At 42.8% G+C, this 25,767-nt stretch overlaps 1 protein-coding gene across 1 annotated transcript; it reads right to left on the bottom strand.

The window, feature by feature from the left end:
• Positions 1–13,032: 13,032 nt before the first annotated feature.
• LOC128070085 (RNA-binding motif protein, X-linked 2-like) lies at positions 13,033–21,412 on the bottom strand. The gene is made up of 6 exons (XM_052663390.1): positions 21,348–21,412; positions 21,037–21,152; positions 19,909–19,960; positions 15,720–15,849; positions 14,026–14,203; positions 13,033–13,568 (listed from the first exon to the last, which is right to left on the bottom strand). Exons 1-6 carry the CDS (start codon positions 21,410–21,412, stop codon positions 13,033–13,035), a joined length of 1,077 nt encoding a protein of 358 aa, XP_052519350.1.
• Between the last annotated feature and the right edge of the window lie 4,355 nt (positions 21,413–25,767).

The following is a 25,767-nucleotide window of genomic DNA, read 5'->3' as shown; positions in this document are numbered from 1 at the left end:
CAATATTCCTCAAACAATGACACTTCAGGTACAACAAATTTATCATATTAGAATGAAGCTCTCAATTATGTCATTTTGAACATAGGAGTTTTGATCATTCACCCCCCCTTGCCCATCACATTGAATGGCTCTTGCCTTGCAGCACACCCACCTACCAGCAATATGAGGATGAAATAATATGACTTAGTATGTATGTGTGTGTGTATGTGAGTCGCTCAGTTGTGTCTGACTCTTTGCGACCCCATGGATTGTAGCCCTCCAGGCTCCTTTGTCCATGGGATTCTCCAGGCAAGGATACTGGAGTGGGTTGCCATTTCCTTCTTAGTATGTATGTAGATTGCAATTTGCAGGTTATTATGCAGTTATCTGATTTAAACCTCACAGCAGAGGGGTGACAGGTACTGGGAGTAACATTTATTAGGGACCGGCCATGTACCAGGCATTCTGCCAAGTGCTTTTCTCACATCCACCCTGTGAAGCATCATTTCCATTACATAGACAAGGTTAATAGTCACTAAAGCTTATCATACCATGCTTCCTTGCAAGTCTTGAAGTTGTCTCTCAAAGAGGAGAAAAGAGGCAAATGACCTGCCTGAGGTGGCACAGCGAGCAGGTGGCTGAGCCAGGGCTCAAACATCATAGGTCTTGAGGCTCTATCCCATATTCTTTTTCCTGCCAAATAGGGGCCACATCTCAGAACCAAGCAATGACCAGGAACTGCCTGCAGAGTTTAGTGATAAGTAGAAAAGATCCCATCTAGGTTTCCAAGTAGCATGTCCAGTCAAAGAGTAAAATCACATTCTTCTGTGACTTCAGTTTGATGGGGACAGCTCCTCCCAACCCCTACATTCCACACATTAGAGGAATTCACTGAGAAACAGTTCAGATAACCTATTTTTGCTCTGATAAGGGCTTTTGGAGGAAGAAATACAGAAATGGCTCACCCTGTGCTAAGGTGCTCAAAGTAGTAAAGCTCCCCACAGAGGACAGTCTACATTGAATTTGAAATTACAATGATACCTGCTTAGGAAAACCCACCAAAAAAGAGGGGACTTCTGGACCAAGACAGGCTCATTACAGCTTATTTTTTCCCAAATAGGATTTTGGGGGAATCAAAATCCGTTCATGGTACGATGTGTCATTCCCTAGCCCTTGGCATGTGTCATGGCCATAAACACCCAGGTACATTTCTCTCTTCAGAGTGACCAGTACCAACCAAGTGAAGTCCATGGTACTGCCCACAAAGCAGATCAAAGCAGCAGAAGGAAAAAAAAAAAAGCAGCAGAAGGGTGTCTTGAAGGAGACCTGAAAATGGTGACCAGGAATCTACATTTTTAACAAGACCCGCAAATTGCAAAAACAAAGCTTTATTCTTCCCCTCGAGATTTTCAGAATGTGGCCTTGCAGTATATGCTTGAATTCTGTAACTAACTCTTTCTTAATTTTTCAGAAGAGATCTCTCCATTCAAGTCTTTACCTTTGCAAATTTTGGCTTTTTCCTTTTAATTTCTTGGTTGTTCTTATTTTGTTTAAACTATCAGCACATTCCAGTACTGCATTATTGATCTGAAGAGCTAAACTATTACCCCCCCCCCCCCGTTTATTTGGGGTTAAATTTGCTATCTGCTACCTTAGTTTTAATCATAGATCCTTGAGGTTCCTAAGGTTATATTGCTAAAGAGAAAAACTGAGGATTTGCAAGAAGTCTAGGAGAACCATGTCTTTTACTAGAAATAAGAAGGTATGTGCTTTATTGCCCTGTGTCTTTTTATGACATCTTGTCACAATGCATCAGCAACAAAGATAAATGCTCATTTCTGTCCTTACAGATACAACAATTATTTTGTTAAGATAAACTATTAGATGCTTTAAGAGCCCTTTGCACAAGACAAGTGGTATAGAACAATGAGTCCAAATGGAGACTTTTATTGGCCACACAAGTCCTGTATAGCTCACATAACAAACAGATCACCTGGGGTCAGACAACTGAAAATGCACCCAAACAGTGAGAAATGATAGCCTTTTGTAGTGCATAGCTGCTTTTGCCTGGACATTTTGAAACGGACACCAGTACTGTTAAGAGTTGAAAGTTAACCTTCTTGTGCGAAATTAGCTCATCAGGCTACCCATGTGACCTTAGACAAGGCATCTGATCTCACTGGGTTTCTCCTGCTTTCTTCCCAAGGCTGTCAGAAGGAGCAAAATACTCTTTGTGAAAGCACTTTTAAAAACAAAAGCTATTACATAACTACTTTTTTTTTTTTTTTTCATAACTACTTATTTCTGAATCCTAAATGGTCACTCCCCAGGGCCTGACAGCAATTGGAAAGCCTGGTAACTGATCACATTTCTCCTTTGGTTGTTCACAGACTTTGAAAAGCCCCATACTTCCTCTAGATAGGGGTCTGAAATGATGAGGAAGATATCAACTTTCTCCAAAGTGTTTTCAAGATCTAACACCAGTGTTCTGAAACCTTCCTCACCCTCACCCCCTCACCAAGACAGAAAGTGAGACTGTAATACCCAATAATAAGCATGTTGACCTTCCTCAAAAAATAAATGGTTGTTAAAGCTGACATTGTGTCCTACACACTGATTCTTGTAACTACTGAAAATAAGAGCAAAGCAAGCATAAAAAGGCAGTTGGAGAAAAGGAGGGTTTTGATAAATGCTTCTGACAAGCATTTTGCGATGAAAAGAGAAGTTTTGTGTCACATATAGATGCATCTAGCAGGCAGTGTGGGGTTGAAGCTCTGCTCTTGAGGGCCCTGCAGCCTTGCTGGGAAGATGAGAACTAACTTCAAAGCAAAAGTGTGATATCAATAATACAACGTGTCATCACATCTTTCAGGCACCCTAGGTGTTCAAAGAAGGGAGTTATCACTGTGGGTTGGAGTGGTCAGGATACATTTGCTGGAGGAACTGGAATTCAGACAATCCTCAAAGGACCATTAGGATTAGGGAGGCCTTGATGGCACCAGGAAGGCGATCCCCTCAGGCCACACACCTGCGTACACTGCTGCAATGCCTGAACAATTTAGCTCTGGCCCATAGGACATTCTACCATAATGGAAACGGTCTGTATCTGCTCAGTTTGGTACAGGAGGCACCAGCCCCACATGGCTATTGTCATAGCATGACTGGGGAACCCAGTCTTTCCATTTTATTTCAGTTTAAATAGCCACATATAGCTAGCAGTTCCCTTATCAGACAGCACAAGTCTAATCGGTACAAGGCCTCAGGGACAACAGCCAATTCCAATTAGGTTGAAGGATTCCCTGAAAGTTCATTTCCAAAGTCTATCCTCAAACAAAGACGTCTAGAGATCTAACTCCTCAGGGGGCTTTGAAGCCTCCAGGCACCCTCTTGGTCCCTTTATGAGACATGCACCACCAGTGTGGCCAGAGAGGAGCTCATGGTTTCCAGTCATATTTGTGCCGCTGCACTTGTCAAAACTCAATTGATGGAGAAAGGATAAGCCCCATGGAGAACACCAAAGTCAGGGAATCACAACAGAAAATTGGAACCTGCATCTGCCAGCTGGCCTCAAGCAGTGCTTGGCTAGAAACGGCTTCCATGAGACAGAAACACATGAAGAAGATCACTCACTAGTCATTCTCATACCCCAGCTTTATCCAGGAATGTAGGTCAGTGGAAGGTCTCAGCCTTATACTAATGCCCAAGGGAAGTATTTCTATGAAAGTCAGTTTCCTTTATGCTGTACCTATAGTCCAGAAATGTTATGTTAAGTGATGTTTAGTAAATAGAATGGCAGGCAGTTCTGCCCAAATATCACATATACCTAAATTGCACTGCCTTCATCTCATTTTCTGCCCTTACATACTGAAGTTTATCGCACGCAGCAGCACAGGTTTTAAAGTTAGCTTTTAAAGATCCACAATAATGACAAGCACTGATCTTACATAAGCCTTTGTTTTCATGTTCATGTGTGGCAGAACCAATACAATATTGTAAAGTAATTAGCCTCCAATTAAAATAAATAAATTTAAATTTAAAAAATAAATAAAAATATATCAACAACACAAAAGTAATACCAAAAAATAATTTTTTTTAAAGTAATAGCAATCCAGTTTGGAAATCAAAAGTTATAAAAGCTACAGTGAAGTTTCCCTCTCCTCTCCTAGCTGTTGGCCTGGTTCACCTCTCCCAAAGCAATCTCTATTACCAATGGGACCAGTATCCTTCTCAGAGATAGGCTTTGGATAACAAGTGTATTTTCACATGACTTTAGCAAGAAGTCTAATATCCTCCCTCAAAAAAGGCAGAAAACAGAGAGGAAGAGGGAGGTGAGAATAGAGAATGCGTGCATGCCATCTGACAGCTGCTATGTCTTAATATCACTGCATTCATAGTCTCAGATAAAGTCAGTCATTTTTTAAAATGCTCTTTTGTCTAATGAACTAAATGTCAAAAGGTGAGCACCAGAATGGGAGGAAAGGTGCCTACCACAGTTCTTCAAAGTCTGCTGGCCAAAATACATTAAGAATGTATGAGCTGGAAACTACAGTCCTTAGAGATAGAACCATTTAAATATTTTTTTTTTAAATGAAAGCACTAAAACAATGCAGTGAAATAAAATGCAAATTAGAATAACCCAAATGTATCACAATATATCTTTCAGAGAAGAAAAAAGGAATAAAATGATAAAAATCCAGTGTTGCCCAGATGTAGGGAATTACATTTGAACTCTACAGTGGTGACAATCCTACAAATTTGATTTTTCTGAAAAGCAGTCTAACAATGAGTTATGGTTCCAGCTGTACTTCTGGACCTGGTAACTACATTTAGGTAAATTTGGTCCAAGGGAATAATATAAAGTGAAAAAAAATGTAAAAGCATATAAAAATGTACATAGCATTACTATTAATTATGAGGAAATATTAAAACAATCCTAGTGGGACACTGGTGTGTATTATCAGGAAAGAATGCTATACAGGCACTGTAAAATGACAAGGACAGTGAAAATATACACACAAAGAAATGCAGATATGAAATAAGTAAAACCAGGACACAAATAAGATGTGAGCACAAAATAAGGCTCTGCTCAGGCCTCCCCACACAGGGTCGCTGGGAGGGGAGGCGTCAGTTCCCCTCCCCTCCCCTCTCGTGGTGTGGACGTGTTCCAAGGGGCCCAACCGGGCCTGCCAAGCAAGCAGGACGTGAACTAGAAGGGCCAGAAGGCGGCCACAGACCCAAGGAGACCCCAGGGTTTCCTACAACCACCAGGGAAGGCTAGAGGAAAAAAAAAAAGATGTCACACTGATAACAATTACACAGTATACTTTATGATTTGGCAATCATACGATATACTAATAAAAATTCAAAGAACTTAAGAGATCTAAATAATCATGAAGGACTTTTTTTTTTTTTTTGCTGCTGTTGAAGTGAAGTTGCTCAGTCGTGTCCGACTCTTTGCGACCCCATAGACTGCAGTCTGCCAGGCTCCTCTGTCCATGGGATTTTCCAGGCAATAGTACTGGAGTGGATTGCCATTTCCTTCTCCAGGGGATCTTCCCAACCCAGGGCTCGAACCCAGGTCTCCCATATTGTAGACAGATGCTTTACCATCTGAGCCATCAGGGAAGTCCACAAATGCTTCTCTTGAGGAAACATCATCACAACCATCTCCAACATCAATTCTTATGCCAATTCTAAACCTAGCCTAAGGTGGATAATACCAAATGCCTCAGTTTCTTATGAGGCGTAGAAAAACAAAGCATTAGTTCAGATTTTTTCGAACAACTTCTGTAAAGAGAGTAGGTCATCTTCAATCAACCCCAAGGTGCTCTTCTAAATTCTAAGCTGGCAAAAGGTAACCAAATTTTTGACTGATGTCATCATAGAAAGTATATTGGCATTAAATATACAATAGCTATATAGCTAGGTGACAAGCATATATTTTAGAGTAACCTGTCATATGGTTTTGCCCCTTTTTAGGACCCAGCACATAATTTCAGTATTTTTAATGATTCATCTAGGGACCAGTGTGTCTTTGATGATACGCTATTGGTCATACTTAGTTTGCATGCATGCTAAGTTGCTTCATTTGTGTCCAACTCTTTACAACCCAATGGACTGTAGCCTGCTAGGCTCCTCTGTCCATGGAATTATCTAGGCTAGAATACAGGAGTGGGTTTCCATGCCCTCATCCAGGGGATATTCCTGATACAGGGATCAAACTTGCACCTCATACATTGCAGGCGGACTCTTTACCACTGAGCCACCAGGGAAGCCGATACTTAAAGAATAACAAATGCTTATCACAGATATAATTACTTCCAACTGGAAAAAGTGATCTGTTCTTATTCATTTTATGATGGAGTTCCCAGTAACACTTGCAGAAATCAGAGGCCACCTATTTAGTAAAGGAAAGATACTAGGTTAAATCGTTTCAGTGCAAATAGTCACACCCAAATATGTCTTCCAAGCTTACCTTTTCAGATGAAAGCTATCAGCAAATGTTTGACTTTATTGTTTGGTCTCAACAGCATAGTGCACAGCACTTTATACTTCACTAGACTACCATTTAGACAATGACCAGGCTATTCCTTTCAAAAAGCTTCAAAACATGTTTACAGAACATCTCCTGTACTAGATAAGGATCACTTCCAATTTAGGGTTCACGGAGTCCATAAACTGCCAAGATAGATACTTATGAGGTACACATTCCAGTAGGTTAGAGGAAGGAAAGAGACAGACTAGGGTGTTAATTAGGCCACATGAAAGAAATACTGATATGCCAAGAAGTAGAAATTGTTCTTAATGAGCACTTTATTCACTGGCTGTTCAGCTTTGAGGTCACTGCGAGTGAACCCATGAAAGGAACCAGTAAACATTTGTTGTTGCCAAAGATCAACTAAAACCAATAGCTAGCTGGTTGTTCTCAGCTGGGCATAGAGCAGGGTGTATTTGCACCTCTCAGATCTCTGACTCTAGGGAGCATAAGTGACTGACTGCCACAGCTATTGAGTTTTGAAATGCAATGCTGCTGCACTTTCCATCATCGCTGCATTTTCACCAAGGCCAAATTTCTCATGGGCTACTCTCAGCCAATGGCAGAGTGTAGCAGAGATGCTAAGATTGGTTATTCCTGCAAGACACAGGACTTCCCCTACAGGTGACTGGGCAGGGATGCTGTCAGGGAAGAAGCCCATCCTCACAAAGGATGGCAGGTCGACCTGATCCCACGATACAGATGCAAAGTAGACAGACTTCATGGGGCAGAACAAGTTAATAATACTTTATCGGCAAAAAGCATGGGTATCAGTGGAGTTCTGCCAGTCCCCCAAGGGGCAATTCAGTGGGCTCAGAGACATGCTACCTATGTGGTGGGTTGCATCACTGCTGAGGAATCCAGGGTCAAGGGCCCAGGACATTCTGAGCAATGAACAAACAAACCAGTGCTCCTTCCCCTGGGAAGCTAGTGGTTAAATAGTAGTCATATTATGGTCACTCTGCCCTACAGAAATGGTTCAGCATCAAGAAGCAGGTAACCTGTGCTTTCAAGAACCTCACCAAGAATGTGCACATGTTCAGGGCCCATGGATGCCAAGAATGTGCAGATGTTCAGGGCCTGTCCTGAAAGACGCATTTGCTTCGCAAAATGTCCTTAGAATTGCACCATTTGGTTAAGAATTTTCCTCTCCACCCTTCCTTCCTTCCCTCTCTCCACCGGGGTTAGAGACCTGCATCGAGTCCCACAGCTCTCCCCTGACTCCCTCCGCGTTCTCCCTCATAGGCCTTTACCCTGATAAATCTCTTATGTGTTTAATCCCATCTTGGCCCCTGCTTCTCAGAGAACCCGAATTATCACAGATGGTGCCAGCAGTGGTCCAAGAGAACAGGCTGTGTACGATGGGGCCTGGGACTGCTTCAGTCACTGCCTGGTGGGCAGAATGGACACTGTCCTGAGGGGATGTGCGGCACGGACAGTCCCAGGCCTTGAGGACCCAACTGCTACAGATTTCTCTGGAGATGATATGGGAAACCTGAGAAAACAGGCTGCCAGATGTGGTGATTCAGACTTTTGAAAATGGAGGAATAAGGAAGGCCTACAAAGACAGTGGAAATGGCGGGATACTGTTAAGTGTACTGATGCCCTGCAGCAGGGCAATGAGAAATGGATGACCGTTAGTAAGTAAAGAGTATGTGTGAGAGCTAGAGGGCCTCCAGGAGCTTCCAAAGAGGCCCTCAGTTCCTGCAGTGGAGGAGCGGATGCAGCAGAGCAACAAAGAAGCCGTAAGAGTTGCAGAACTCCAGGGAGATTACTCAATATTTAACATATGGCAGGTCGGCTTTGCTGCAGTCAGGGCCACATGACTTCATATGGTTGGAAAATCCTTGGGACCCTGAAACGTAGGAAGATCTGGTTAGACTCGTCTGAAGGTGGTGGCTCTGGAGACACCCCCACCCAGCTCTCAGTATGCAAAGGGGGCCATTCTTTCCAAACGGGCTTGCACACCCTGTGCTGGAAGATGCTAGAGGCTGCTCCCCTCACCAGACACGCAGTGTCCCCCCACCCAGGAGCTGTGTCCAGCCTCTTTCCTGGTTACCAAACTGCTATCCAGGATTAAATTCCAGCATTACCTGCCTAGGGAAGTGCTAGGCCTACCAAAAAGCTGCAAGAATTAACTGGCAGGTACTGACAGGAGCCATGGGAACACTGGGTTTGGTTTTCAAGGGTGCTGTATCAAGAATCAGAAAAGCAAGAATTCAGACTTAGAACTCAGCATATAGGATTGACAGGGCTTCCCAAGTGGCTCAGTGGTAAAAGAATCCAGCTGCAATGCAGGAGACATAGGAGATGCACATTCGATCCCTGGGTGGGAAGATCCCCTGGAGGAGGGCACAGCAACCCACTCCAGTATTCTTGCCTGGAGAAGCCCACTGTCAGAGGAGCCTGGCGGGCCACAGTCTATAGGGCTGCAGACCCAGACACGACTGTAGTGACTGAGCACACGCACACACATACATACAGAATTTAACCCCCAGGCAAGAACTGCAGGGGCTGAGCAGCTTCCATTGAGGTGGCTCACAGAGGACTGGACAAAGTGCTGGCCACCACTAAGCAAAGTAGAAACACCTGAGCTGCCCTGGCAAAGGACCAAGGAAGGAATGAAGAGGCCAAGGAGAGTAGGTATCCTGGAGAGGAGATTACATGAGGTAAGAAACCTCACCAGAGGGTAGTATTCCATAGCAGGGTCCAGAGGATATCCCACTCACCAAGGCACACACTGGTGAGAGGGGCACCAGTGTCATTAGATTCAGAGGTGGCCTCTGCAGGCCAGAGATGGCAGTAAGAGATCACAGAGCTGGGGCCCCACAGTAATAAAAACCTAGGAAGTGCCGAAGAATTGATACTTTTGAACTGTGGTGGTGGAGAAGACTCTTGAGAGTCCCCTGGACTGCAAGATCAAACCAGTCAATCCTAAAGGAAATCAATTCTGAATAGTGTTGGAAGGACTGATGCTGAAGCTGAGGCTCCAATACTGTGGCCACCTGATGCAAAAAGCTGACTCATTAGAAAAGGCCCTTGATGCTGGAAAAGACTGACAGTGGGAGGAGAAGGGGGCAACAGAGGATGAGATGGTTGGATGGCATCACTGACTCGATGGACATGAGTTTGAGCAAGCTCCAGTTGGTGATAGACAAGGAAGCCTGGTGTGCTTCAGTCCACGGGGTTGCAAAGAGTCGGACATGACTGAGTAACTGAACTGAACTGAACTGAGCGGTCCTTATCCACCAGAAGCCAGGAAGACACAAATACTAAAGTGAACCTCAAGGTCAGAAGGGCAGCCAAGCGGGCTTCACCCACATGGACTCATGGAAATGGCGCAAATGGACCATGGTGTCCCTAGAAGCAATACAGAGAGCCACCAAGGGTTATCACTCAAGATATACAAGCTGAAAAAGGGAAAAGTGGAGAAACAGGGGGCCAAGGGAGGTTCTCCCCAATAAAAAGTCCAAATTACTTGCTCAATTTCCAGACATCAGCCCATCCTCAGATCTAGAAGAGGTAGCTGGGCCCCTAGAAGGAAGGACAATGCCATGTAATGCTTCTCCCAGCACTAACTAATGAAGGGACCTAAAGCCACTCATTTGGGTGTATGTACACTGGGGCAAGAATAGCCAGACATTTGAATACTGGATGCAAAATATATATGGCATATGTAGATATATATATATACACACATACATATATGTATACCCTGTTTCTCTGAAAAAGCCCTAACTGATACATAAATCAAATACATATTCCATGGAGATGCAGTAGGTCAGGGCTGCTGTTAAACACCTGAATGATGCAGACAGTGGTAGGCTCTCTGGTAACTCTGCACCTATGGCCATATGGGGATGCCTGTATGACGAGCTGAAGGAGGAAACAGCTTGAGCCTGGTTTACAGATGGGCCAGCACTCAATATCTAAATACAAAATGAAGATGGGTGGTATCTATGTAATAGCAGATATATTCACGGGGGAAAAGGAACATTTTTCCAGTGGATGGAACAACAAGCAGGGCACTTGACTTGGTGTGGAAAAATTGGCCCAAAGTGAGACCGTTTATTGAACACGTAAGACTCCTGGAAGTGGCCAATGGCTTGACCATCCAATTGGAAGCCTGGAAGGAAAAGGGCTGGAAGATCAGAGACAAGGTGATCTGATGCAAAGGCCGTGGACTGACACATGGGAGCATGCAAAGTGTGAAGATTTCTGCATCATATGTTAACCACCACCAGAAAACATCTGTTATGGAAGAGGCACTGAACCACCAGGCAGACACAACGACTCAGCCAGATGCAGGGGCCTTCGTTAGTTACTAGACAACTGGCATGATGGACACGAGCAGAGTGGTCACGATGGCTGATGGAGGTCCAGCAGCAAGGATGCCTGTTTACCAAGGCTCATCTACTGGGACTCCTCTGACAGGTGACTCTTGATCAAGGGCTCACCACTGGTCTTGCTGAAATAGTCTTAGAGCTCCACTGCAGTCTTAAGACTTTTCCTATGTAACTTCCTTCTTTCCCTCCCTTTCTTCTCCAGAAGCTAGACATATGTCAGTCTGACAGCTTTCCCAATCTCCACCAGCTCCCTCCCCATTCTCCTTCATGGACATCCCAACCACCAATCTAGGTGCACATCTCATCTAGGACCCACACAAACACATCAGTTGATTTAACTTAGCACATTCACTATTAAAGCTCTAGTCCTCTGTTTTACAGTGTCAGAAATTCCATTTTAATAATTCAGCAGAGGTATTAAGGTTTTGTGGACTGTTCCTATCAAATTCATAAAGGATTGATTAAATCAATAAGTAGAATAAAATAAATAAATAAAGAGAATCTCAAAATGAGAAAGAACTACCCATCAGACCAGACAGATATACAGTGGAGCTGACAAAGTGTTCCCACCTCACCAAGAGCAGCTACTCGAAAAGCAGACTAAGCACAGAAGCAGGTTGGTATACCCGGCTAGCCAAAAGGTGGAAACAACCCACATGTCTAGCCATTCAGGAGTGGCAAACAAAACATGGAATATCCATACAATGGGACATTATCCATAAAAATGAATGAGGTGTCTGAAGAAGGGAATGGCTACCCACTCCAATATTCTTGCCTGGAGAATTCCATGGACAGAGGAGCCTGGAAGGCTACAGTCCATGGGATTACAAAGAGTTGGACACAACTGAGTAACATTTTCACTGATACAATATGGATGCACCTCAAAAATATTATATTAAGTGAAAGGCACCAAACACAAAAGGCCACATGTACAATTCCACTTACGTGAAATGTCCAGAATAGGTAAATCTACAGAAACTGAAAGCAGATTGGTAGTTGCCAGGGACAAGGAGGACGAGGGGATGGGGAGGAGCTGCTTAATGGGTATACAGGGTTTCATTTTGGGGTGATGAAAATATTTTGGAACTAGATAGGGTTGGTGGTTTTACAACACTGTCAATGTACCAAACTGCACTAGAATGTTCCCTTTAAAATGGTCAATTTCAAGATAAATATTGTATACTAACGCATATATACAGAATCTAGAAAGATGGTACTGATGAATTTGCAAGGCAGACATGGAGAAACATAGAAAACAGACTTATGGACACAGCGAGAGGGGAGGAGAGGGTGAGATGTACGGAGAGTAACATGGAAACTTTCAATAACATATGTAAAATAGATAGCCAATGGGAATTTACTGTTATGTCTCAGGGAACTCAGAGGGGCTCTGTATCAACCTAGAGGGGTGGGATGGGGAGGGAGATGGGAGGCTCAAGAGGGAGGGCACATATGTACACCTATGGCTGATTCATGCTGATGTTTGACAGAAAACAGAATTCTATAAAGCAATTATCCTTAAATTTAAAAACAAATATTTTTAAATGGTTAATTTCATGTGAATTTCTTCTCAATAAAATAAATAAGTTATAAGGAAAAAAATGTAGACAAATCAACCAAAACAAAAACAACAAAATTGAAAAAAGATGTCTACAGTTTCAAAAAACAGGGGGCAGTCAGGCAAAAATAAGGAAGGAGCAGGCTGATGTTAAGAATCCTTATCACATTCATAGCAACCTGTCTGAATCTAGTTAAGCCACACTTCTCTGCTCAGTGGTTTTAGCTGCCAACTGGAAAGGTTCTTAACATGTAGCACAAAGACTGGAATTCTAGAACTGTCTGGTATTTCCCCTTCTGGCCCATTTCATCATAAATTGGGGTCATGAATTCAATGGCCATATTTATAAACACAGATTTAGGTACATGCTCTGGTAAGTACCAAAAGTACCAAGTATATTCCCAGGGACAGTGGATTCTGCTCAAAAATCCAGGACATTTAACTGTTAAAAACTACAGCTCTCTTGATGATTATTATACTCAAGGGATCAAAAGAATTCATTCTCAGAGACTTTACATGTAAATATAGTAAAAGAATAACTGAATTTCATTGTATTTGAAAAATACAGTTCATTTTTAATTCTACCATGCTGAATAGCTGAACAGGCTGAGGTATCAGTGATGCCTGCGCTTCCTGGGATTAGAGGACTCCCCATCTCGGGAGTGCTGGGACCTTTTGTGCCGGTGAGATTTATCTCGGCTCCTACTTCTACTCCTGTGACTACGCCCCTCAGAGCGCCTGTCATGCTGCCCCTCAGAGCGCCCGTCATGCCGTCTGGAATGTATGTCTGAGCTTCGACCCCTGTCTCTCTCCCTGTGCCTGTCTTCTCTCTCTTCCCTCCTGCTTGATGACTTGTGTTCGTGCTTGGACTTCTCCTTTCTTGGCTCCCTCTCTCGGCCCTCTGTTCCACCATGGCAGGTCGTCCTGACCTCAGGGGAACTGGGGTGGGACTTCCACACCTCCCTGGACTCCGACTTCTGACCCTTCTCTGCCTTCTCTGAGTGCTTGCCACTGTGCTTTTTAGAGCCAGGGTCATCCTTTTCCTTTATCATCTTGCTTCTGGGCAATGAAGAGGAGGCTGGCTGCTCTGCCTGTACCTCCTGGCCAGTCTTCTCTTTGTCTTTCTTTTTTTTCTTTTTTTCCTTTTTGTCTGGAGGAAAAGGGGGGCACAATCAGTAAGAAAAAGAAGATGGAAAAGATGGAGGATATACAAAAGGAAAGCATGCTTGGCAACAGCGTGAAACACTCACGCTCTCTACTTCTAGAAAAGTGCCTCCAAGAATCCAAGGTGGATGTCTGTCACCCTTAATATGGCAGGTTGCTGTATAAGGCAACTCCAGCTCTTAATTCTCTCTCTCAAGACCCTACCTCCAAACAGTCACATTGTTAGGTACCAGAGGGTCAGGACTTCAACATATGCATTTTGGTGGCCAGAATTTAGCCCACAGCATTAGTCTTCTGCTGATATTTCTTCTTTCCCAGTTAAAGTAAGGTTAACCACACCTGCCCCCTTCACACTTGAGAACTGACTACCAACTCTCAGTGAAGGCTAAGAAGAGCAAACATTAAGCTTACCCAGAATCTTCTCACAGGCCTTAACCATTTACCTTTTTTGTGTTTTTTGGTGGGTTTGTCATCTTCAGAGCCCTCAGATGAATTTGGTGGAGGAGTATGAGTCCCACAGCCCCTCTCCTGCAGCTCTCTGGTCACCTCATCCATTTCTTCTGAGTCCTCAGGAAGTCGATAGTTAGATACATGATCCACTCGGATAGTTCTTCCTTTGATCTAAGACAGACAGGCAATGCTAATTCTGTTTCTCAGAAAATCTCAAAAGCAGACCTGCTCCACTGATGTGTCACAGCACACATCCCTACACATTCGCTCAGCCCTGGGGCAGTCAGGTAGAGCCTGGGGCAGCTGGAGACCCTGGGAGCCCCATCCATTATCCCAGAGTTCTATATAAATAGCTCCATGCTACAAGTGTGCCATGAAGTGAAAAGAGCCTTCAGGAAGTACTGCCCCAAAGCATAAGCAGCATGGAAAACTGCAAAAGTTTAGATGCAGAAACATGAATTACCTTCCATCTGTAACATTAATTTACAGTGAAACGCACTGTGAAAAAGCCTGGAAGCTAAAGGGAATTCCTAAAATTCAGCTCAACACTACAGCTGCTTTCTCAACACAACTGGATGAGGCCAAAGCAGAACAATAGCTAGGAGAGGGTAAGGAATCTAGAAAGGACTACTTTGTTTTCTCTTAAGCCCTCACTCCTTACTCCACCCCGACCATACTGGAACCACTGGCTCATGCTGATACTATCACTACGAATCACAACTCTCCAGGTGAACAACAAAAAATTAAATCCTCACTTAAAACAAAAACATTCGGGCAGATACAGACTTATTCTATAGGCAATGCCATCAGAAATTTGAAATGTCTGGCTTTTATTGTTCCATTCAAGAGCAAGTTTTTACTCTTACCCCTAAGCCTGAGTACTTTCACCTATCCCATTCCACCATAAAATGTGGAATAAAGTCACCTTTTATGTTGAGTTCCTTTCACTGCTGGTGCAATCAGTGACAAATTCTCCAAGTCAAGAGTCACCCCTCCAACCTGTGACAATGCTCATTCAGTGGCAGTGCTTTTCCTAAATGAGCACAGGGAGCATGTGGGGCACAGATAGCCCTGACTTGCCCCATCCCCTTTTCATGTCTCACTCTCATGTCATCACTCACCCTCACTTACAAGGGTGGAGGAGAGAGAAGAGAGGACAGAAACCTTCAGAATGAGTCACTTTCATAGACTTTGTCATCAGATTTTAACTAGAGAAATTTTCAGGGCCCAGTACTGCCAAGTCAATGGAGACATATGAGAGATATACATGGCTAGGTCCTCAGCCACAAAACCATGATAGAACCCCCAAATTCCCTGATACAGGACAGCATGAAACAGCAGTGTTTGCTAGTCTCTTTGCTCTCCAATACAGCAGAAATGAGAGTGGAGTGTGAGGAAGAAAAGGTGAAAAACAGATGCCTGGTTGGGTGCAAGATGAAGGGGAGTGGGGGGGTCATGGTACCTATGCTCCTGAGGACATAGCTTGCTAAGAGATGGGGAAAAGAAATGCATGTTGACAGGGTAATGAGCCAACGGAACTATTTCCTGGGGTCATTTCCCAGTCAGTATGTCCCCACGGCTCTGCAACCCAGCTGACCAGTACGGCCCTTGAGCCTGTAGTCATCAGCTGGGAAATGAAACTGAAACCCTACACAATGCAAAAGTTCTGCTCAGTAAGCATACTCACCTTGATCCCATTAAAATTGTCAACAGCCAGAACTGTGCTCCTCTGGTCTTCATAGCAGAGGAAACAGAATCCTTTGGATTTCCCAGTCTTCTTGTCTCGTACCAGATTAATGTTAACAACCTCCCCGTATCTATTTAATTTATAAAAGAGTAAGACACTACTGATTTAAAATGTAAAAACTTTCAGATTGGATGACAAAACAAAATTCAAATAATGTAATCTGTACAGGAGACACACTGAGAACAAGACAACAAAGAAAGGTTAAAAATTAAAAGTTAGAAAAAGATATATCAAGAACAACTAATTTAAAAAATGGGTGGTAGTATTAACATCAAAGATGAATTCAAGGCCAACCAAAAAAAACATTTAAATGTGACTAAGAGGGCTCTTTTACACAGAAAAAGGTCCTAATATATAAGTCATGAAATTTTATACATAAATTAACACATCCAAAATTTTAATTAAAAATACAAAGAGCAACAAAGAGTGAAAGTTATTAGAGATTTTAACACACCACTTTGAGTTCATAACAAAAAATTGAGAAAAATAAGTCAGAGGAATTAATATAAAATTATATAACTACAAATAAACATATACTTAATAACATAACAATTACATTGTTAAAAACATTAACATCAGACTAGTAGATATACAGATATATTCGATTGTACAAAAAGAGTTTCTTCTCAAGAATCCATGAAACACATATTAAAACTGACTGTAGACTAGATCTCAAAGTAAACCTCAATCATCTCCAAAAACAGCTGGGAACAATAATTTCAAAACAAAAAATGCCCTAACTAGAACTTGAAACCTATTCTCCAGGCTAACTACTAGATGAAAGAGAAAGTGAAATAAAATAAAGAAATCATGGTAGACTATTTAGAAAACAACAAAAATCGGAATATATACCAAAACTTAGTGTCTGTGTGTGTTAGTCGCTCAGTCTTGTCTGACTCTTTGTGACCCCATACGTGGCAGCCCACCAGGCTCCACCGTCTCTGGGATTCTCCAGGCAAGAACACTGGAGTGGGTTGCCATTTCCTTCTCCAATGCATGAAAGTGAAAAGTGAAAGTGAAGTCGCTCAGTCATGTCTGACTCTCAGCAACCCCATGGACTGCAGCCTACCAGGCTCCTCCATCCATGGGATTCTCCAGGCAAGAGTACTGGAGTGGGGTGCCATTGCCTTCTCCAGCAATTAGAGGACAGACTATATAGGGACAGCATGAGGGAATTTGGGGGATGATGGAATTGTCCTTCATCATAATTGTGAGGGTGATTACACAAATCTATTCAAGTATTAAAAAAAATCTCATAGGACTGTACATCCCCTAAAAAGTCAATGTTACCATAAGATCATTTAAACATATGAATAAATGAACACATAAAAATTTAAAAATAATAATTTTGCAAAGAAAAAAAATCACAATAAACAAAGTCAAATGACAAACTAGGAGAAAATGTCTGCAATTTACATCACAGATTAAGGCTAGAAAGCCATTTTTTTTTCCTTTTGCTATAAAGGACATTATCAGGACAACTGGAAGTCAAATAAAGTCTATAGATTAGATAACAGTGTAACAGTGTTGATTTGCTGAATTTGATCACTATCCTGAAGTCAAATGTTCTGGTATTTGGGGAAATACACACTGAAGAATTTAGGGGTAAATGTGCATCATGTCTGCAACTGACCCCCAAATGGTTCAGAAAAAAAAAATGCATATAGGTGGAGAGAAATAATAAAGCAAATGTGATAAAATGCTAACATATGGGGACTCTGAGTAAAGGGGATATAGGTATTCTTCATTCTATTTCATAACTTTCCTGTTTTAACCCAGAAATTATTTCAAGTATTTCAAAATAAAAAGTAAAAGAAAAAAGAATATAGGAGCTGGCTTGACAGGATAACTACAGACCAAACTGGGACAGTTTGAGTATCAAGAAATAATAATGGCAATGTAGTATAACAATCAAATTGAAAAAATAAGTCCACAGCAATACAATACACGATAAAGTGTTAAAAACAATAAGTTAATATCCTTAATACATGAAGGGCTCTTGTAAAATCAGTAAGAAAATGAGGAACACACTAACAGGGAAAAAATAGGCAAATGATCTTAATAGACAATTTACAAAGAAAAAGAATAAGGGCCTATAAATCTATGAAGAGATGTTCAACCACCCTGATGATGAAATAAAGGCAAAGTAAAATAATAATGAGAAGTCATATGGCAATATTTTCTTAAAATAACCATTACTGATTAGGATTCAGGAAAATGAGCATTCCAGTCAGAGTGAAAACTGATACAACCTTTTCAGAGAATAATTTTGACAATGTTTACTTTTGCACTGTGGTGTTGGAGAAGACTCTTGAGAGTCCCTTGGACTGCAAGGAGATCCAACCAGTCCATTCTAAAGGAGATCAGCCCTGGGTGTTCTTTGGAAGGAATAATGCTAAAGCTGAAACTCCCAATACTTTGGCCACCTCATGCGAAGAGTTGACTCATTGGAAAAGACTCTGATGCTGGGAGGGATTGGGGGCAGGAGGAGAAGGGGACGACAGAGGATGAGATGGCTGGATGGCATCACCGACTCGATGGACATGAGTTTGAGTGAACTCCGGGAGTTGGTGATAGACAGGGAGGCCTGGCGTGCTGCGATTCATGGAGTCGCAAAGAGTTGGACACAACTGAAAGACTGAACTGAACTGAAAAATTAATGTCATGAAGGAAACCATCAGGGAGGCATACAAAGATATATATATCACAATGTACACTGCAGTATAATCCATAACAGCAAAATACTGGAAATAATGCCCAACATCGAAAAGAAGACAATAAATACATAAAGATGCTAACATTTTTTCCTTAAAGTACATTCTTATTTTATTCTTCGTACTTTTTTCTTTTTTCCAAATGTTCTACAACAACTATACGTTACTCTGATAATCAGAAAACAAAATATTTTTTGAAAGCCACTGTTATCAGTGACACAGGCAATCTGCATGGAGAGCAATGTGTGGAGAACTGGAATAAACACACACACTAGTGATCATCACTCAATGCAAATAAGACAAAAACAGCTCCCAGCTGGAAGACTGGACTAGGCAGAGCTACCACAAAGGGGTGGAAGTTATAGGCTGTACCTACTGTGAACTTCCCAATACCGAAGAGTTGGAAAAAGCAGCCTCAGGCCCTGCCAGGGCCCTCTACCATGGCCTTTTTCTTGCCCAGTTTCTTTCTCACAGCCTTCTGTCCTATATGGCCCAACCAATCAGCCAGGGACCTCTGCCCACTGGATGGTCCAACCATTCCCTGCCATGGCAATGCCTCTGCCAGGCTGTGCTAGCCACTGTCTGCTTGCCCAAGCTCTTTCATCATGGTTCTCTGCCTGAGGATTCCACAGTCCAGGGGTCATGGCTCTCTGCTGCTCTGAGCTGCCAAGGCCTTCTGGCACCTATGGACTAACTACTCTGTGTAGCTTTGGGGTTGTACCCAACCCTTCTCCCACCAGCTGCCACTACTAGTGTGAGCTGCCAAGACTCTCTCCCACCTAGTGCTGCTGCTATCATTCCATAGCAGAATGAAGAATATAAGATTCTCCTATTCATTCTTATCCCTCATCAGCCTGTGATTCTTAGTCTCCAGTTAAAGAGACTGGCTCTACTCACTAACCTTACACTCAACTAGAAACAAACAACAAAAACGAAAAAAACTACTGCCTAAACCTTTTGCTTTTTTCCCAGTTCCTCTGTGCTTTGCCCTAATCCTACAGTGCCACACAGGTGTGGGCCCAGAATGGCCCCATGATCATGAGTTACCCCTAGTTTATAAGAGCCCAAGGAGATGGGCCAACAGAGTACCTTCCTAGGAGTTCCAGTCTGTTCCAGTGTAGGCTTCAGTGAAAAGACAATAAAAATAGACCAGAATCTCCAAGACAGGCTCCTATATCAACCAACTTCTTGGATTTGGCACATTGGAGAGTTCCAGAACCATGTCCTGGGACTGATCTAGACCGGAACAGAAGCTTCAGGCCTCCCCATGCAGGGAGGCAAGTCAGTCTACAGTTAAAATAAATGGGCTTTTGTGATGCCATAAAATGCATTACGGAAGCAAACTACTCTGATGACCCAGAAGGTAAGAAATAAAAAAAGTGACTTACTAAAAAGAAGAAAAAAAGGTGACTTACTGTGAGAACACACAAATGATGTCCCCTTCAGTCAGTTCATAAGGAAGTCCCCCTCAAAGAGAAAAACATATTTCAGTTCAGCAAACACTTACCAAGTGTCCACTACGTACCATGCATACAGTAGGCGAAGCACTGGGATGCAAATCAGAATAAGCAACAGGGCCTTCCCTCAAAGAACCTAGTCTAATGCAATGACAGAAGCACACAGAAAATGCAGCAGTAATACAGAAAAAGGAGTGATTAACTTTGAGTGGAAAAGCTGGAGTCACCCCTAAGCAAAGTTTGCAGCACAAAACTTGGCTTCCAAAAACGTATCTTGAACTCATGTGCTCTCTATCTGGAAATTCACAGCTAAGGTCCAAAATCAGTTTAAATATGCAAATATTAACCCCACCTCACAAAGACTAAGGATTAAAAGTCAATTGTTAAGCATTTCATAGGAAACAAATTTCCCTGCAAATGTTTCCTTACTCATCAATAGAATGGGGATATTACAATTCTAACTTCACAGAATTGTTATAATAGTTAAATAAATGGAAATAAAATGCTTAACACAATGTCTGGTGCAATAACCTCTTTGAATAAATTGTCAAATTACCGCATATGACACAAAGTGAATATAGAGATGGTGATACGGCCACGGATAGAAGGCAGGAGATAATTAGATGAGGAAAATAAACTCTGAGGGAAGGAGAATGAGGGGGGGAGGGAGTTGGCAGTAATATGAGATAGGGGCTAAGACCATGAGTTCTAGAGTGCCATAGTTCTGGCTGTTCCACTTCCTAAGCTATGTGACCTGAAGTCATTAACTTCTCTGCATCTGTTTCTTTAGTTGTGTAAATGGGGAGGGACAGGGGGATGATAATAACGGTCTCTGAGAAACCAAGCGGCACGATTCTCAGCACAGTGAACGGCCGGCAGTACCTATTATAAGCACTGACTTGGCAGAGAGAGCAAACTAGAAATGGGGAGAAAACAGACAAGGAAAACGTATTTACAGAGAGACAGCGGAAGGGAATAAACGTGGGTGGTGAATTTCGGGAGGAATGAAAGGCGGGAACGCTGAAATGTTAGGAAGCAGGGCAGGAGAGGAGGAGGAGCCCTACGAGAGGAAAACGTGGGCCTCACCCAGGAAGATCCAAGCGCTGTCCTTGTACTCGTTGTGCCAAGACACCTTCTCCGCCACCCCCAGTTGGACCTCACGCTCATTCAGCTCATTAATCAGCTTCACTTTAGTTAAAGGGCTAAACCGGAAGGAAAAGCGGACATGTAAGCGCGCCCCGGCCTGAGGGAAAACAGAACAAAACCGAGACTAATTTTCTAGACTCCCCGCCTCTCCCGCCCGTCAGCCCCGCAGATGCTCTACCACCTCAGCCCCGGTGGGCTGCCCCCGGGCACCAATTCCCCCGACCTGTCTCAGAGGACAGTTGAGGGCTTACTTCATCTCCGCGGGTGCGGGCTCAAAACCTAGGAAGCAACTTCCCGGAGAAGCCGCAAGAGGCATGCGCGGTCCCGGCGCCTCGCGCCCATTGGTTGCCGCGGGGCTTGCGCCGCGCCGGAAGAGCGCTGGCGCGCCGGGGGCGCAGCGCCTGAGCACTAGAGCTGGAAGCGGCTTTCCTTGTTCGGCGGAACTCGCTCTTTAAACAGTTTTTCTCTGGTCCGTTCGTACGTTCCTTCGAAAAATTGGGCAAGGGTGCGAGCTTGGTCTGTTCCAGGACTCCTCGCTCCTGGACGACACCTGGCATTGATTAGCCTAACTACAAATGTTTGCTGAATTAAGACTGAAAAAGTGCCTGATACGGCGACTTAAGTCGTAGCCTTCGCTCCCAGTCAAATTCCGCCTCCATCCTTCACTCCCAGTCAGTAACTCACACGCGCACCCCCAACAAAGCATCCTTGTTCAACAATGACGGCAGAAAAGTAAAGAAGATATCTGAGAGGGTGAATCTTTTTTTTTTCCCTCCTAAATCCCAATGCATAGGCAACTGACAAGTATACATACCGCCGTAGGCTGAATTGCATACCGAGATTTGTATGAAAAGCTGCTACCCCTTTTCCACAGTCTCCTACGGGAGGTAGAAATTCGTGTTGTTAAATTAATAGCTAACAGTTGAGCAGACAATACTAAATTGTGTGCTAATCAATTTATATGCATTGACTTTCTATCCTCACAACAGCCCTGTAATGTCTGTGATACAATTATTCTCTCCATTTTATAGAAGAAACTGAGGTTCAAAGGAGTTAAATATTAATAGTTTGAAAGGTACTCTGTCTACCCATCAGGTCTGGTTGATTTATGAATCCATACTGAGCATCTATATATGTTCTGTACAGCAAGTCTGTAGACAGAATTGTAAGGTTGGGTTCTTTGCCTTCAAAGAGCTGATAATATCATTGAGCATACAGGATATATCTGCTTTATAGATTTCACTCCAGAAATAATCAGGAACCTATAGAAGAAGTGGTGACATATAATGTATAAATAAACCGTATTGATTTAAATCCATCTTGCACATGTTCACATCAGTATCTGGTCTTAGTCCATGCATGGTCTAAAAGTGAAACTCCAGAGCTGTGTAGTTCTCTGTGTAGGCCTAGCTCAGAACCCCTGAAACTAGGCACTTTGTAAAAGTACTTTGATGATGATGGTGATGATGACAACTGTACCCTCAATGGTTCACCATGTATCCAATGTCTTGCTAAGAAGCAGAACAGAATCTGCCCATAAATGACAGTTTCTCTTCATTCATTCTGTATCTCTTCCCTTCCCCCACTCCAACCCAGCTATTCATTAACTTGGTAGAATTACATTGGCAATGAAAATTTAAACAGTGACAGATTGCGTAGGGGTTTTATCTGCTCCTAGAAACCTTAGGCTGCCTAGTTGTAGGGTTGAAGTAGTCACTGCAAAATGGTAAACTAGCTTGTCGCATTATCTGGCTGAATTCCTCCAGCAACTATGAAATGAGAGAATTGGAGCAATACCTAGGCCTTGATCATCAGAGTTCAAAAGGAAGCTGAAGCAAAAGAGGAGAGTAAGACCAACCAAATAATAGACACCTGGGAAGGCAAACTCTGGTCCTCCTCTCAGACATTAAATTGAGAGGGTCCTTTGGATTCTAACCCCCTTTCCACTCAGACTTATGGAAATCGCTAGGCATCATCTTACCTACCAATTCCTACCAATTGGAAGTACATCCATGGAGATGTCCCAGGCAAACTGGGAAGGTATTCAGCTCTCCCAGCTTCTACTCCTTTCTTCACCAATAACATTCATTTAGCACCCATTGTATGCAGAGCTCATTTCTAGGTTCAGTGGGTAATGCTAAGGAAATTGATGGCAGTCACCATGTTCAAGGAAAGGCTCAACAATATGGCTAGTCAAATTCATCTCTTCACTTCTGACCACTACACTACATCTGCAAACACTTTCCCTCCTGACTTCTCTGTTTCAGGGAATGTTATCACCATTTTCCTGGTTGCCCATGTTCAAAAACAGGGATGTCATGCTTGTATTCCCTATTCCTATTTACCCAAAGATATCTATCCCATCACCAATTCCTAAAAATTACGCCACTTCAGTGTCTGTCAAACACATCCTGTCTACTGTCAGTGATGTTCTGACTCATCATCACATGCCTTCTAGCTCTTTCAGTACTCTTATAACTTCCCCAGCCCCTATTCTTCAGTCTTTTCTCCAACTGCTCCCCCCCGCCCCATGAAGCCTCAGTTTCAGCCAGGCTCCACTTCTATCTGTTATCTCAAGGGCCCCTTTCATTATCCAACCTAGATACCTCTTCTGAGAGATCCATATATCCCTGGGCCACTCACCTCTCTCTGACTAAAACCTGCCCAAGCGAGCTCCAAACTCCAATCAAGGCATTTCTCATTCAGGAAACTTTTCCTGACCTTACCAGCCTGCAGTGATGGCCTCTGCTTCTGAATTCTGCAGTTATTCACAGCTCTTTTATATTCTCCCCTTAGAAAGACTGTGAGGTCCTAGAAGGTAAAGACTGCATCTTTAAGCTCTCAGTACCTCAAACCTCAAACACATAGCAAGTACACAATACAATTATTGGTTAATGAAACTGAAAATACAGCTATGGTTACCTTTATGGAAACAGATGAGGGTAAAGGGAAAGAGGCTTTTATTTTCTCTTTGTCCCTTTCTACACCGTTATCATTTTCTTACCTTTATCCAGGTATCTTTTCTTTATCACATTTTTATTGCCATGTTACCTTGGCAGAAAGAGCATGACTGATGCCACACTGTTAGCAATGGCTGTTTGCAGATGGTAGACACAGAGGGAATTTTTCTGTGGTGTTCTGTTTTCCAAATGTCTTATGTTGAATATGCATTACTTCTGTAATCAGAAAGAAGTTATTAAAAGAATATTTAAATGTGGAAGCAAAAAAAGTTATCAGATTGTACAGTATAACAGAGGTTCTAAGTCTAAATTGTAGGGTTTCCATCTTCAACCTTGTAGCAACCATCTAGCACTTCTCTCCATGGGTGTACCTGTTTTCAGATTAAATGTCTCCTCCCTCTTTTTCCTTTTTTCTTCTTATCTGTGGTAGGTTAGGAACCATATCATTAAGCCTATAAATAACTTAAAATAAGAAACAATTGAGTAAAGACCTGAAAGTTAAATCAGAGAAAATCACTGATTTATGACTCAAATTTTTACACCCAATTCTGTAACCTTCATATCCACTCAATTTCATGTCATACCTAAAAAAAGGCAAAAACTTTAACCTGGCATTCAGAGATCTTCATATTTTAGCCATTTCTAATCTTTCTCACTTCCACCACATTTCACACACCCTACGTAAGCCTAACTGAACTCCATGTGCTTCCTTCTACATCCATAAACCCAAATACTACCCATTTTTCAAGTCCTGGCTCAAATGCTATCTCCTCCATTAAGCCCTCCTGGATTGCTCTCACTCCCTTCCCATAGGTGAATGATTTCTCCCTTCTTTGAGCTCCCAATCACCCTTTATCTTCACCTCCAAAGTAAGACTTAAGCACTGTCTACCTTGTAGTATGACCATGTACCTGTTATCCTCTGTACGAGGACCACATCTGATTCATTCATTCATTCATTCACTCAGCAAATATTTATGAAACATCTACTACATGCTCACAACTATTCCAGTCATGGATGATGCAACAGTAAGCAATCAGATAATATTCCTTGACCTTATTGAGTTTGTTTTTTTAGTGAGGGGGGTTCTCTCAGTCAGGTCGTGAGTGAAAGTCACTCAGTTGTGTCTGACTCTTTGCGACCCCATGGACTATACAGTCCATGGAATTCTCCAGGCCAGAATACTGAAGTGGGTAGCCTTTCCCTTCTCCAAGGGATCTTCCTAACCCAGGGATCAAACCCAGGTCTCCTGCATTGCAGGTAGATTCTTTACTAGCTGAGCCACAAGCGAAGCCCAAGAATACTGGAGTGGGTAGCCTATCCCTTTTCCAGTGGATCTTCCCAACCCAGGAATCAAACTGGGGTCTCCTGCATTGCAAGCAGATTCTTTACCAACTGAGCTATCAGGGAAGCCCAGGTTGGTCAGGTCAGCCCAGGTTGGTCAGGTCAGGTTGCCATAATATTGATAAGATACCATAGGATGGGTAGCTTAACCAATAGAAATTTATTTCTCACAGTTCTGAAGGTTGGAAAGTGCAAGATCGAGGTGCTAATTGATTCATTTCCCCAGTGAGCAGTTTCTTCCTGGCTTGCAGGTATCAACCATCTGACTGTGTCCCTACATGGGAGAACAGGAGAGGAGGTGGGGAGAATCAGACTCTTTGGTGTCTATTCTTGTAAAGAGACTAATCTATCACGAGGACCCCACCCT

Source organism: Budorcas taxicolor, chromosome X (assembly GCF_023091745.1).
Source record: "Budorcas taxicolor isolate Tak-1 chromosome X, Takin1.1, whole genome shotgun sequence".
Classification (NCBI taxonomy): Eukaryota; Metazoa; Chordata; class Mammalia; order Artiodactyla; family Bovidae; genus Budorcas; species Budorcas taxicolor.
Note: the sequence above shows the minus strand (reverse complement) of the source record. Positions and strands in the feature narration are given on the sequence as shown.

Bases quoted from the DNA above. Each gene is read 5' to 3' on its own strand.
- LOC128070085 (XM_052663390.1), bottom strand. From the start codon at position 21,412: ATGCCTCTTGCGGCTTCTCCGGGAAGTTGCTTCCTAGGTTTTGAGCCC. The intron at 19,961-21,036 runs GTGAGGCCCACG...TTTCTCTTTGAG, and splicing joins CAGCGCTTGGATCTTCCTGG to GGGGACTTCCTTATGAACTG. The intron at 15,850-19,908 runs GTAAGTCACCTT...TAAATTAAATAG, and splicing joins ATCATTTGTGTGTTCTCACA to ATACGGGGAGGTTGTTAACA.